The sequence below is a fragment of the Impatiens glandulifera genome, chromosome 1, assembly GCF_907164915.1.
Source record: "Impatiens glandulifera chromosome 1, dImpGla2.1, whole genome shotgun sequence".
Classification (NCBI taxonomy): domain Eukaryota; kingdom Viridiplantae; phylum Streptophyta; class Magnoliopsida; order Ericales; family Balsaminaceae; genus Impatiens; species Impatiens glandulifera.
In genome coordinates this window covers 9518810-9532462 of record NC_061862.1, presented here as the reverse complement: position 1 = coordinate 9532462, position 13653 = coordinate 9518810, and the positions used below count along the sequence as shown (strand labels likewise).

General features: G+C 40.8%; 4 protein-coding genes across 4 annotated transcripts; 1 reads left to right on the top strand and 3 right to left on the bottom strand.

Annotated features, from left to right (window-relative positions):
• Positions 1-147: 147 nt before the first annotated feature.
• LOC124922040 lies at positions 148-538 on the top strand. The gene has a single exon (XM_047462764.1). It carries the CDS (start codon positions 193-195, stop codon positions 397-399), a length of 207 nt encoding a protein of 68 aa, XP_047318720.1. The 5' UTR covers positions 148-192; the 3' UTR covers positions 400-538.
• A 997-nt stretch (positions 539-1535) lies between these two features.
• LOC124920715 lies at positions 1536-3012 on the bottom strand. The gene is made up of 4 exons (XM_047461271.1): positions 2776-3012; positions 2208-2278; positions 1868-1948; positions 1536-1784 (listed from the first exon to the last, which is right to left on the bottom strand). Exons 1-4 carry the CDS (start codon positions 2897-2899, stop codon positions 1755-1757), a joined length of 306 nt encoding a protein of 101 aa, XP_047317227.1. The 5' UTR covers positions 2900-3012; the 3' UTR covers positions 1536-1754.
• A 7387-nt stretch (positions 3013-10399) lies between these two features.
• LOC124941963 (syntaxin-125-like) lies at positions 10400-11302 on the bottom strand. Its single transcript, XM_047482392.1, has one exon. The coding sequence runs from the start codon at positions 11300-11302 to the stop codon at positions 10400-10402; it is 903 nt and encodes a 300-aa protein (XP_047338348.1).
• Positions 11303-11726: 424 nt separating this feature from the next.
• LOC124941875 (QWRF motif-containing protein 3) lies at positions 11727-13653 on the bottom strand. Its single transcript, XM_047482277.1, has 6 exons — positions 12595-13653; positions 12400-12519; positions 12222-12338; positions 12050-12139; positions 11871-11978; positions 11727-11804 (listed from the first exon to the last, which is right to left on the bottom strand). Exons 1-6 carry the CDS (start codon positions 13651-13653, stop codon positions 11727-11729), a joined length of 1572 nt encoding a protein of 523 aa, XP_047338233.1.

The following is a 13653-nucleotide window of genomic DNA, read 5'->3' as shown; positions in this document are numbered from 1 at the left end:
TAAATGCAACCACATGTGACATAACTGGCCGGCTGGCCAAGTCATAATAAGTTGGCTACCCTAATTAGTAATTTCTTCTTCCCTTCTCTTCTCTTCTTCCGTGTTTATTTATATATACCCAATAATAAGTAGAGTAAGCCAATTATTATTATAAACAACTAGTTTTTACATTTGAGAAAGAAAGAAAAAGAAATGGTTTTGATGTGCTTTTTGGTGGATCAGACAAAGAGGGTGAGTAGTAGCAAACCGGCGGCAGGGTTGTGTTCTAGGTGCGGTGCAGGAGCCCACGTTGCAGACATGAAGACTGCAACTAGATTCTGCTTCGTCCCGTTCTATTGGAAGTCATGGAGGGCTATCATCTGTACCTTTTGTGGATCCATTCTCAAGTCCTACCCTTAATAGGCCATATAGCCGCCCATAGCCACCCCCCCTTAACACTTCATTTTTGACATCATGATCATCATTCTATTTATTAACCCCATTTCACATGTTGTTGTTACCCTTCACTGACAGTTCAATATATATACATATTCATTTACCTGTGATAAATACTTGTATTCATGTATGTTGAATTAACTTCAAATATAGAAGAATATACTGAGATGATAAGAACTTCTTTTCTTTTTTTTTGGTTGGAAACAACAAATACAGGACAAAGTAAAGAAATTGGATTTTTTTTATAGCAGACAAATCCGTTCTCTTATTTCTTTAATTGATTCTCCTCTAACATGATTGTTCCTTTCATTGATCACTTCATCTTCCGTCCATTCGCTAAGAAGCCAATTTTGAGATGTTTTTGAAACACCTTTCCCACCTATAGATAAGTGTAATGGGCTTGTTCATATTCAAGTTTTTTTAAATAATCTTGATTATAATGATAAAATAAAATAATAATAGATATTTTAGTTGATGAATTAAGTGATGTAATAAATGAGAGAGGAATTGAAATGAAATTTGATTAGGATGAATTATTTAAATAATCTCAATCGAACAAGCTAATGATGTCGTTTAAAGTCTAATATATTTATTTGAGATAAGACTCTTAAAGCATTATTAGTCATAACTCATAATTCCAAATAAACATTTGTAGATATTGGAGAAAAAACTCTTTACTTTTAAGTCCTTTAAAGAATCCACTACTTTTCCAAAAAATCTACACATAAGAGATGATACAAGGTTTCATCTACCCATTGATAGGTAGGGTAGACAAGAATATTAATGAATCTTCTCAATCTGTCCCTAATCATCAGCCATATTCAGAGCAACCAAAGTTCCTTAATATGTGTGGGTGTTTGGTTCCATCTCCTAATATTCTCACTTTCTTTGTTTGTTTTTGTCTAAGTAATGAGAGAAATCCTCCTGATGATGTTATATAACAAGAATCATTCATTTTTATTACTCTAAAGAAGATTCAACTAATAAACTTAAATATCTTTCAGCATTTGAATCACATCTAACCCAACAAACTTGTTTAAACTTTGGTCTGTTTTATCAAAGCTTATATCACCAAACCAAACAAAATGCAGATAATATGATTGACAACAAAATCAAGAGAGTAAATTTCATATTTCTCCCATTGCAACAAGACAAGAGAGGAGATCCAAATCAATCGTTTTTATATTTCCTCAAAAATATCAAAAGAGAACACTCCAACAAATCACAACTTGTTTTTCTACTCAAAAGGAAATGGAAAATGCAGTTATGCATCTTATTTCAGAGGAAGCTCCTCAATAAAGCTAGTAGATCCCAGAGTTCTAATGCGACGAAGGCGCCTCAACCAATTTCTGAAAAGAAAAACCAAACAATAGAAATTAATAAATTTGCATAATCCTCAACCATGCTTCCAGATAAGTATATATATGTATACCTCTTCCTTCTTGCCACCAGTGAAGAACTTGTAGCTTCCAAAGATAAGCACACCCCATCCAGTCAACGAGACAATAACAAACTGCAAGAATAAGCATCTGTTCAGTATACAATCTTCAAATCCCTACTACTAGCTTGGAGGGTATGAAACCTAATTCATTGTTATTTAATATCCAAACAAACATTCACATTTATCTACTGTTCTCAAAGCAATTTATCACCCTTTGTTTCTAAATATTAACTGCCTAATCAAAATGTCAAATGAACAAGCTCTTGATGGAATACAAGAAGGTTTTCGATGGATCGACTTGTAAGAAATGGTGACACATATTAGTACTCACATGTTCTTCCTTCCACTGAGATGGGCTCATTGGATCCTTCCAACAGTCAATCTTAGGAGGTCCATGATGATCTAAGAAAACGCAAACAAAAAACATTAGATACTCTTCATTCACCTGAAGCAATGACTGATAAAATCAAAGTTTAGCATAATGGTTGCAATGTTGACCAACTAAAGGAAACAGCACCAAGCAGTATAATTGGCATTAGTAAGAGTCATAAAGTAGAACATTGAGGCTGCTTAACAGTAAGAACACAAGTTATTGATAAATCATAAAAAAGAAAAGATGTCTGACAATCTATCGCAAACAAAAGATTGGACTTTTGACACAGATGCTGATGAATTCAGATCATCCGAAGTTAAGACATATAATACCCAATAAAACCCTTATGTGAGACGACCACTAAGATTAGGGTTCGGTCTCCAAATCCAAGATGTAACACCTTCGAGATTCGTTTCGGGTAGAATCATTTCCCCCAATCGATTACATCTATAGACCCATTTCCTAAAACAATTCGATCGACCGAGTCACATGCGAAGATTTAGAAGAGAAATAGAAGAAAGTGTACCTCCAGCACCAGCCATTCCACGGCGTGGAACGAATCTAGCGGCTTGGATCGATGAAGTTGGAGGGGAGAGTCGAGAAAGGGTTGCAACTCGTCGAGCCGCAGCAGCCGCTAAGGTGGATGCCATCGCTTTGAATTACACAAGACGAGACAGAAGCGAGATCGAAATCTTTCAGGAGATCGTCGGCCGAGAAGACGAGAAAGGTTTCCGCTGTGCCCTATTTGATGAGAGAACTCAACAATTGTCCCCTTTTATATTTTTTATTCATCTTTTTTTGTAAAGGGTAAAATCATAAATAAATGAATATTTTTTATTTTATTTTTTTCTCAAATAAAATCATAAATTTTAATTGAATTTTCTTCAGCCTTTATATATATTATATGTAATCTTTATTGTTTAGATTAAATGTTAATGATATTATAACTATGCCTTATCAATGATTTTGTTTTGTTAATCTGAAAATATGGTGAAATAAATTAGTTTATTTTTGAGCTTATCACCTACTATTATTTTTTCAAGTCAAGAATCAACAAGCTTTTATTAATGACACGTTTCACCTTAAAAATAAATTAAATTAGTCTTTTAAATGTTCAATAAATATATTAGATTTTGGAGCTTGAGCATATTTTTTTAAAAATATTAAAAAATTAAAATAAAAATAGTTTAAACACAACCAAACAAAAATATAACATTAGACCTGCGTTTTTTCTTGATATTTTTAAGCTTGTACCTTCCTCATGTTGCTTATTTCGTCAACTTGATCGAGAACAATATCTACTGTAGATCCGTTTTATCCATTAGTGGACCGAGGTACCCTTTTCTCATCATTTGATGCAGCGTGCGTGGCTAGGATGAACCTTTATCAAGATTCGTTGATTCTTACGAATACCGAACGTTGATAGATATTGAGGAAACCTCGTTTTCTGATTAATAATCTTCCCCTAACAAAGTGTTTTAAGATCCTTTAAATACTCAAACCCTAGCTTGCAAAAGAAATAAACAACTTTTAATAAATTGCAAAAAACACCCGAAACTAATAAAAAAATGCGATTTTGAGCCCCTAAACGTTTTCGCCCGAAAAACACTAGGCAATCGTCGAAATCTGACACTTGCGAGATATTTTCGGATGCTGCAACTTTCGCATAAACGCCTCTTCGACTCGCACCGCATCATTCCCCCCAGGGTAGAAAAGATTCGTCCTCGAATCTGGAACCGCATCATCCTCATCAGAAGAAGACTCACCCACAAAAGGAACAAGATGCTTCACATTGAACACATCAGAGGTACGCACATGGCTGGGAAGGCGTAAACGATAAGCATTGGGGTTGATCTTCTCCACAATCTCAACAGGACCAATCTTCTTAGCAGCAAGCTTGCTATATTCATGAGCTGGAAAACGATCCTTAGTCAGAATAGCCCACACAAAGTCACCAACTTCAAAATCAACAGCACGCCTTCTCGAATCAGCCTTCTCCTTGTACTTGGCAGTAGCAGCAACCAAGCGGTCATGAGTGGTCTGATGAACCTGAGCCAACTGACCAACAAAATCCGCAGCAGTGGAATGAGGACGCACCTTGCTGGGCAGCGCTAACAAATCAAGAGGAGCACGCGGAGACAGCCCGTAAATCACATGGAAAGGACTGAAACCAGTGGAGCGATTAACAGCATGATTGTGAGCAAACTCGGCCTGAGGCAGCTTCAGATCCCAAGCCTTAGGATGATCCCCAATTAAACTGCGCAGAAGGTTCCCCAAAGACCTATTAACAACTTCAGTTTGGCCATCAGTTTGCGGGTGATAGGCACTGCTAAAATTCAGCTGAGTATTAACCAAACGCCAAAGACTCCTCCAAAAGTGACTCACAAAGCGAGTGTCCCGATCAGAAACTATGGAGGCAGGAAGTCCATGAAGGCGATACACATCCCTGAAATAAAGCTGTGCAACAGCCACAGCATCAGAGGTTTTCTTGCAGGGAATGAAATGAACCATCTTCGAGAATCGGTCAACCACCACAAAAATCGAATCAGAACCACGCTGGGTACGTGGCAGCCCAAGGACAAAATCCATACTGACATCAGACCATGGTTGAGTGGGAATAGGCAGAGGCAAGTATAACCCGGCATTAGTCGAAGCGCCCTTAGCCAACTGACAAACACGACAACGAGCAACAAAACGCCCCACCTCTTTGCGCATCGAAGGCCAGAAATAAGAAGCTGCAAGAAGCTGGAAGGTACGATCACGCCCAACATGGCCTTCTTTGTGGAGTTCCTGAATCATCCTCAAACGCAGGCTGCAATCTGGAATGCACAGCTGCACACCGCGGAAAAGGAACCCATCCTCCAAGACAAAGTCCCTCGAATCACCCTGTTGGATGCGAATGAGGACCTGAGAAAAGAAAGGATCATCACGATAGAGGTCCACAAACGAATCAAAGCCGGGTACATGGACACGCATCTCCGCCAACAGCCCATGACGACGACTCAAAGCATCAGCCACGCGATTAGACACACCAGCCTTGTGTTTAATCACAAAAGTAAACTGCTGTAAATAAGAGACCCACGAAGCATGACGATGAGAAATCTTGTCCTGACCACCAAGATGCTTGAGGGAATCATGATCCGTATATAAGACAAACTCCCGCTGAAATAAATAATGACGCCAGTGTTTGACTGCCTGGACAATAGCATAGAACTCAATATCATAGGTACTGAAACGAAGTTTAGCGCTAGACAGTTTCTCACTTAAATAAGCAACAGGACGCCCAGATTGGCTAAGTACAGCCCCAATACCCAATTTCGAAGCATCACAATGTAGTTCAAATGGCTGGGAAAAATCAGGAAGAACCAAAATAGGGGCTGAAGTGAGTCGGTGCTTGATCTCAACAAAGGCAGCCTCAGCATCATCCGTCCAGAAGAACTTAACCCCCTTCATACAATCAGTGATAGGAGCCGTAACACTACTGAAGTGAGGAATAAAACGCCGATAGAAGGAAGCCAAGCCATGAAAACTGCGAACTTCAGTGATCGAAGAGGGGCGGGGCCACTGATTGACAGCCAGTACCTTACTCGGGTCCACTTTCAGGCCCTCCCGAGACACCACATAACCGAGGAACTGGGTAGAATCAGTAAGAAATGTGCACTTCGAGGAAGCAGCATAGAACTTGTCACGCCGGAGAACAGATAACACCTCACGAAGATGGGAGAGGTGTGCTACCTCGCTGTCACTGTAAATCAAGATGTCGTCGAAGTAAACGACTACAAACTTCCCAATGAAAGGGCGAAGAGCCTGGTTCATCACACGCATAAAGGTGCTAGGAGCATTCGACAGACCAAACGGCATAACCAGCCACTCATATAAGCCCTCACGAGTCTTAAAGGCAGTCTTCCACTCATCACCCATGCGAATACGAATCTGATGGTATCCACTCTTGAGATCCAGTTTGCTAAACACAGAAGCACCACCCAACTGATCCAACAAGTCATCCAACCGGGGAATAGGAAACCGATAACGCACTGTAATCTTGTTGATAGCACGACTATCAATGCACATACGCCAAGACCCATCCTTTTTTGGGGTAAGAAGGGCCGGGACAGCACAGGGACTAAGGCTCTCTCGAATGTGTCCCTTAGCCAGCAAGTCCTCCACCTGTCTACGCAACTCTTCATGTTCTTTGGGACTCATGCGGTAATGAGGACGGTTGGGTAGGGCAGCACCTGGAACCAAGTCAATGTGATGCTGGATATCACGCAAAGGAGGCAAGGCACAAGGCAGATTCTCAGGAAAAACATCTGCAAACTCCTGTAACAGCGGCTGCACTGGAATAGGCACCTCAGAACTAGCACCACAGGTAATCAGCGAACAAAATAGAGCAAACACCACGCCTGATTCGACCATGGCAGTTTGAAAAGGACCCCGAGACAACAAGGTGGCAGGGGGGGACACATGATGAGTGGGGGCAGCACCCTTCTTGGGCTGATTTGGCATCAACACAATCTTGGTACCATGAAATAAGAACGTGTAGGTATTAGCACGCCCATCATGTATAACAGAATGATCAAACTGCCAAGGGCGACCAAGTAAAAGGTGACAAGCATCCATAGGAACCACATCACAATATACAGCATCACGATAATGGGAACCAATGGAAAAATTAACAAGTACGCGCTTCGAAACTGTAACATCCGTACCTTGACTCAGCCAGGACAAGCGATAAGGCTTGGGATGAGGTTCAGTGGACAGACCCAGCTTCGAAACTGCAACCTCAGAAATCACATTCTCACAACTCCCAGCATCAATGATGAAGGTGCAAACTTTGCCACCGATGGTACAAGTGGAATGGAACAGATTATTGCGTAACCACTCGTTGTCAGGAGCACGAGGGGTTAAACATGATCGACGAATCACCAAAAGGGGGCCAACATCACCAGAAACATACTCCTCCGCTGCCTCATCATCATAAACATCATACACTGGGGCTGAATCTGAAGGAAGAGCAGAGTCAGGATCATCCACCTCAGTAAAAAGACCACGATTGGTGGACTTTGGGTTGCGACACTCTGCTTGGCGATGGCCAACTTCACCACAATTGAAACAACGCAAGCCACCGGGACGTCCCTGCGGGGGGGCTGTAGTGCCGCGAGGGGGGGCTGGGGTGGGATGGGCCGACTGGGAAGAAGAACCAATGCCACTAGTGGGGACAACCTGTTTTCCAAAGCTACCCGAACCGCGTCTGGCTAGCTGTTTCTCAGCCTGTGAAGCACGCTGATGTGCCTCAGAAACAGTCAAGGGATCAAACATATTCAAAATATCCTGCAACTGGAGGCGAAGGCCACCAATATAGCGAGAAACCAACTGGAGAGGGGACTCAGACAGGTCAACACGAGCCACAAAGGTGTAAAACTCAGTGGAATAGTCATCCACGGAACGAGAACCCTGACGAAGATTCTGGAACCGCTGGTACAGGTTACGTTCGTAATTATATGGTAGAAACGCAGCCCTAATATGCTTCCTGAATTTGTCCCAATTCGTGAGCTTTGCCTTACCATGACGAACACGTGTCTGTTTCAACTGCTGCCACCATGCTTGTGCACGACCATGTAAGCGGATCGTAACAAGGGGTACACGACGATCTGCAGGAACTTCCTTGAAATCCAGAATCTCTTCAACCTGAGAAAGCCAATCAATAAACTCTTCCGGTGATAGACTACCATCGAACTTAGGGATGTCCACCCTGAAAGCCTGCTCCCAGCGATGATTGGGGCGTTCAGGGGATCGATTCCGAAGACCACCGAGAGGGTTTTCATCTGTTATCGTAACATCATCTTCAGGGTGGTGCATGTGCATAGATGCATCCATCCGTTGCGTCAACCATTCAACCTGCCGCCTCAAATCGTCGTTATCACGGCGAAACTCAGCGTTTTCACGTCGCAACTCAGCAAGGTCACCATCATCAGCACCAGGGGTAGGGTTGCGCGGCTGTCTTCGGGGCGGCATACCTCAGGGTCGACTGGAAACTGATACCAACTGATGCAGCGTGCGTGGCTAGGATGAACCTTTATCAAGATTCGTTGATTCTTACGAATACCGAACGTTGATAGATATTGAGGAAACCTCGTTTTCTGATTAATAATCTTCCCCTAACAAAGTGTTTTAAGATCCTTTAAATACTCAAACCCTAGCTTGCAAAAGAAATAAACAACTTTTAATAAATTGCAAAAAACACCCGAAACTAATAAAAAAATGCAATTTTGAGCCCCTAAACGTTTTCGCCCGAAAAACACTAGGCAATCGTCGAAATCTGACACTTGCGAGATATTTTCGGATGCTGCAACTTTCGCATAAACGCCTCTTCGACTCGCACCGCATCATCATTCCTCCAACATTCACCCTCTCATTGGCTTCTTTGAACTTAGCATTGCGCTCTTATATTATCACTTTCCCCTTGTTGATATAGTTAATCCATGCCAACTATCTGTCTAAGCCGGCCTTTACTTTCTCATCAGAATCATACCAATCTTTCGCCTTTACTCCTTCATTGTTCTTAGGGTTTGGATTAGAAGTGTGTGGATGAGGTTGTGGTTGTGAACCAATAGGAGGAACCATCACTTCGACCCGTGCCATTAGAAGGGCCAACTTATATTCTAAAGTCTTTAAGTCATCCTTGTTGGCCATGGCTTCTGCTTCGATGTTGGTAAAGCGACTTGGCTTTCATCCTAGCGTGGATATTGTTCCATTAAGTCAGACATTGCCCTTGTGCAGCGATTTGAGACTGGATCACGTACGGAGTAACGACTTGTGATTAGATCACGTGAGGTAGCCGTTGTGAAAGACGAATTATGCGTTCAAGAAACTAGGTAAGTTTGAGAAATTATCAAAATATGACAAGCAATGTGTTGCTCGTATGCATGTCTAACATGTAATATGCGTTCATCCTTAGAACTAGTTATGTGAAGAAAGGACGCGAGTATCAAAAGAGTTAAATTTATTGATTTTTCAATGTTTGTGGATAAAACGCAAACTCACAATTGCAAATCATTCATCCATCATCCTCACGTTACATCGAACACTCACAAAAGCAAATCTAATCTAGCAAAACAAAATCTACTATAATAATAGGAAAAATACATGAAAGGAAATCTAATCTAATCCGACGTCTATTCTTCCTAGTCCTCTTGCCTTGAACTTTTCCTTCCCTTAGATGATTCTTTGATTTTAAGATGAAGTTATTTCGTCTTTGAAGACATCTTGTGCTTCAATGTCGTAGACCACTTATCGAAGTATGCTTGGTAGAACTTAAAGTTGATGCTTGTGTCTTTCAGTTATAATGACATTGAGTTTATCAGAAGTTACCGTTGAGTTTAAATGACGTTACACTTAAGTGTATCAGATATTATATTTTAGTATATCAAATATACCAGACATTACACTTTAATTTTAAAACTAACATTAAAGTTTAGACATTATAATTCATTTTAAAAAGAATAATACAGTTCATACATTAAAATTTATTTTTAAAAAAACAATATAGATCATACATACATTACAGTTTAGTTTTAAAATAGAAATAATACATGTTAACGTCTTCTTCGCGGTGGTCGTTTTCTTCGCGCTCGTCATCTTTGCAGTAGTCGTCTTCTATGTCGTCGTCTACTTCGATTTGGGTTTCTTATTGAGAGATAAATCTAATGCTCGAACTTTTGGGCTCTTTTCGATAAGAGTGAATGTTATGATTTGATCCTTTTAATTTTTTTTCTTCCAACGTGACTTCTTTTTTCCACGTGGTTGTCAGGTGAGGGAGTCATCTCTCAATAGTCATCGACGATCGCAATCATAACATATTGAATTCCATTCAAATTCCACAAATATTTATAACAAAGTTTATTACACCAATGCAACTTCAACCTTTAGTTTAACATTTTTAATCAAATGAAAAAAAAGATAATTATCATTGCATAATTATAGTGATTACAAACCAAACTTAATAAACATAGATTCTAACTAACAATGAATTTGTAATGAAAAACACTAAGCATATAAGATACTTAATGAACACTTATTCTATTGTTACATTTCTTAAGTGACAGATAAAAGAAGAAGAAATTAACATATTTTTCTTTAGAACTAGTAAGCTAGAGCTTGATGATCATAAGGTTAACAAGAATAGGGAAAAGAAGAAGAAGAACCAAACAAATAGCCAAAGCCACCGCAATACAAGTCCATTTCCTCGAGCTCTTCTGATACTCCCTCGCCTCGACCAATTGCTCCGTCCCCCTTCGAACAAACGAACTCGCATGCTGAACATGGCTCTCAATATCATTCAGCTGTTGCCCCTGCGCCTCCACCAACGCAGCCATATCCATAAACACCTGATGCAACTCAATCAAATTCTTCTCTATATCCTTCACAGCATCATGCCTTTCTTGAATCTCCGATATCGTGTCCAAAATCTGTCCCCTCCCCTGTTCCTGAATCGCCTTCTGCAGAAAACTTTCACTTTCCCCATTCGATATCAGATCATCAACCAAATCCTCACTAGCCTTCACCCCAGTTATAGTGAAATATCTCCTCTCAATTGTCTCCTTATACTCTGCCTGCATTCTCGATCTCAATGCCTGGAAATCGTCCATCATTGTCTTCAGCTTTTTCCCAAGCCCACTCACAACCGATATTCTGGTTCTGTCAGCCGACGACCCTGGACCGCACCCTGCAATCCCTCTGTGCGCGGCATTGGACTTCTCAAGCGCTTCGAGCTTACCTTTGATGATTTTGACACGTTTCAGAACCTGGGATACGTCGGAGTCCATGCGGGCACGGAGCTCTTTCATGGCTTTGGCATTGTGGGCGGTTTTTGTTTCCTCATTTACCTCTTGAAGCTTCTTGTAAAGCTTATCCACCTCTTTCATGTCATCTTGTACCTTATCTACATCCTCGAAGAATTTGTCGAGGTTGATTGTCTCTTTTCCGGTGCCTTCCCCCGACTCTATGTCGCCGTCTGCATGGTTCTTGAAAGAACCAGAGAACAGATCGTTCATTTTTGCTTTTAGCGTTTGTCCAGATCAGCCCTGTTCTTCTTCTCCTTTCGGGCTTCGTCTGGTACGAAGATAGATCGAAGAAGAAGGAGGAGAAGGAGAAGAAGAATGGAAAATTAGCCTTCATCGAGACATTACTTCGTTTTCAAATTCTCTTTTAGCGGCTTCAGGTTATTATTTGATTCTAGCCAATCAGATCAACCTGAGGCCCCTCGTAAAAACAGGGGAGATATTTTTGTCACTTAAAATTGCAATTTGCATGCCCCCTCTTATTCTCTATATAAATAAATAACATCCAAATTAATCAACCTGCCCACCTACAACTTTCATTACAATTTTCCCGATACCCTTTTTTTTATTGCACGCAAAGACTTGAACCCATGATCTTAAGTACACGAAACGAGTTAAAGAAGAATTACTCGTATAGTTATTGAATCTTTCGGTTTATCGGTTGTTGCTGTGATTTCATTTGAATTATGTTACACCTTAAACTCCTCTCATGAGCCTGCAAAAGATTTTACCAACTTATACTATTTGGATCATAAAATAGTGTAAAAAGATTCTGAATTACCTCTAGCTTTGAAATGGTCATGTAAAGCTCCAAGAACTCATCCAAAAGAAGTTTTTCTTCTGTCACCACCTTAGCCAATTCCCATAGTATTGGACCCGATTTCTCCGCCTATTTATGTCAATTAAACAACATGTTTAGCATGTCCTGACTCGTGATCAATCATATATAGATAAATATACCTCGGGTGAGAAAGTCGATATCAATGACATGATCGATGTTGAAAGATCAGACGCCTGTCGAAGATTAATGGTAGCTGAATTCGTATCCAACTGCAATTAGCAAACCTGACAGCATAAATTGGGCTGTTTTGTTTTGTATACCAAATCAAAAACATGATGTTCATCAACTTACAGTTGCTCCTTCAACAAGGGGAAGTTTACAAACAACGCTATGGAGTGACTCTTTGATTTTGGAAATTGACGATATATGTTGTCTTTCTATGTTTCCCCAACATTCCAGCAGTCGAATCTACACATGATTGTTGTCATTATTTGATCAAATTTGGTCAATTAATAGTAATTTAACATACCTGAGAATGAAGAACATAGTTTAGCTTCATCTCCATTTTTTGTTTCGCAAGTTGTTGTCTCTTTTGCATCACCGATTGTTCAAGTTTGAATAGACTAGCCGATGCGTGTATTAGTTTCATCTGCGCCGCAACAATAAACCATCAGATCAGATCAAACTAGACATGCAATGCAACAAGCCAACACAACAATCATACCTCAGCCTGATTAGCTACATTCTTTTTAGCTACCTCGCATTTGGCATTAACATATCTCCATTGAACCAAACGATTATTTAACAATCGAAGATGGTGTACACCATCACCAACGCCAACAGCATTTGAAGAAGTTGATGATTTCTTGATTTTGAACAATTCCAAACCCTTACTCAGCAGATTCCCCATTCCTTTCGTCTTCGATGGGCTTGTTGGAGGCTTCATGCTTGAAATCGACATCGGCCTCTCTTTACTCTCAACCGTCATTGGCGACAAAGCTGATCTTCCCGGTGATAACGACCATTTGGTAGTTCCATTTCCTGAGTTCGCTCTTTTTATCGTGTTCTTCATGGAGGGTTTCATACTTGATCGTAGATACTTGGAATCAACTTCGATTCCAGATCTTCCTATAACAGGTGAGCCAATACTGTAATTTAAGTCGATAGAATCAGGCTCTGAGTCTTGAGTAGTATCGGACGTGGAGTCAGATCTCCGACGACGAAGAAGATTTTCATCTATCGATCGCCGGCCGGGAAAAACTGTTTGATCATCTAAAGGCAGACGGTTAGTTGAGCTAGTGTTTGAATATCGCGCCGAGAATGTTCTTTCCTTCACGTATCTAGTCGATCCTCCAATTCCAAAATCCGGTTTGTTTCTTTCTATACGATTGAGTTTCTTCTCGAACCTACTCAACTCCATGCAACTATTTTGCCGATTGAGAGAATGATCGGAGTTCTCCCGGACATTAGGTTTCCGGTCGATAAAATCTATTAACCTCTCGTTTCCAAGATGATCGGCGAGACTGCTTTGATTTTGACTCGAGGAAGAAGAAGGCCATAGTCCGTGGTTGATTCCGCTGCCGTTTCCAAAGCTCGTATGTCTTCTCGAAGTGAACTTCTGATCAGACGACGACGGCGACGAACTCTGTTTTTGTCGCAGGGGAGAAAGAACGCGTCTCGTCGGAGAAGATGTACCGGTGTCTGACGACGGCGGTGACAGAAACCGAGAACTAACTTCCCGTGATTTCAGCCGGCGTTGCTTTATGGAGTGATCGGACTGCAT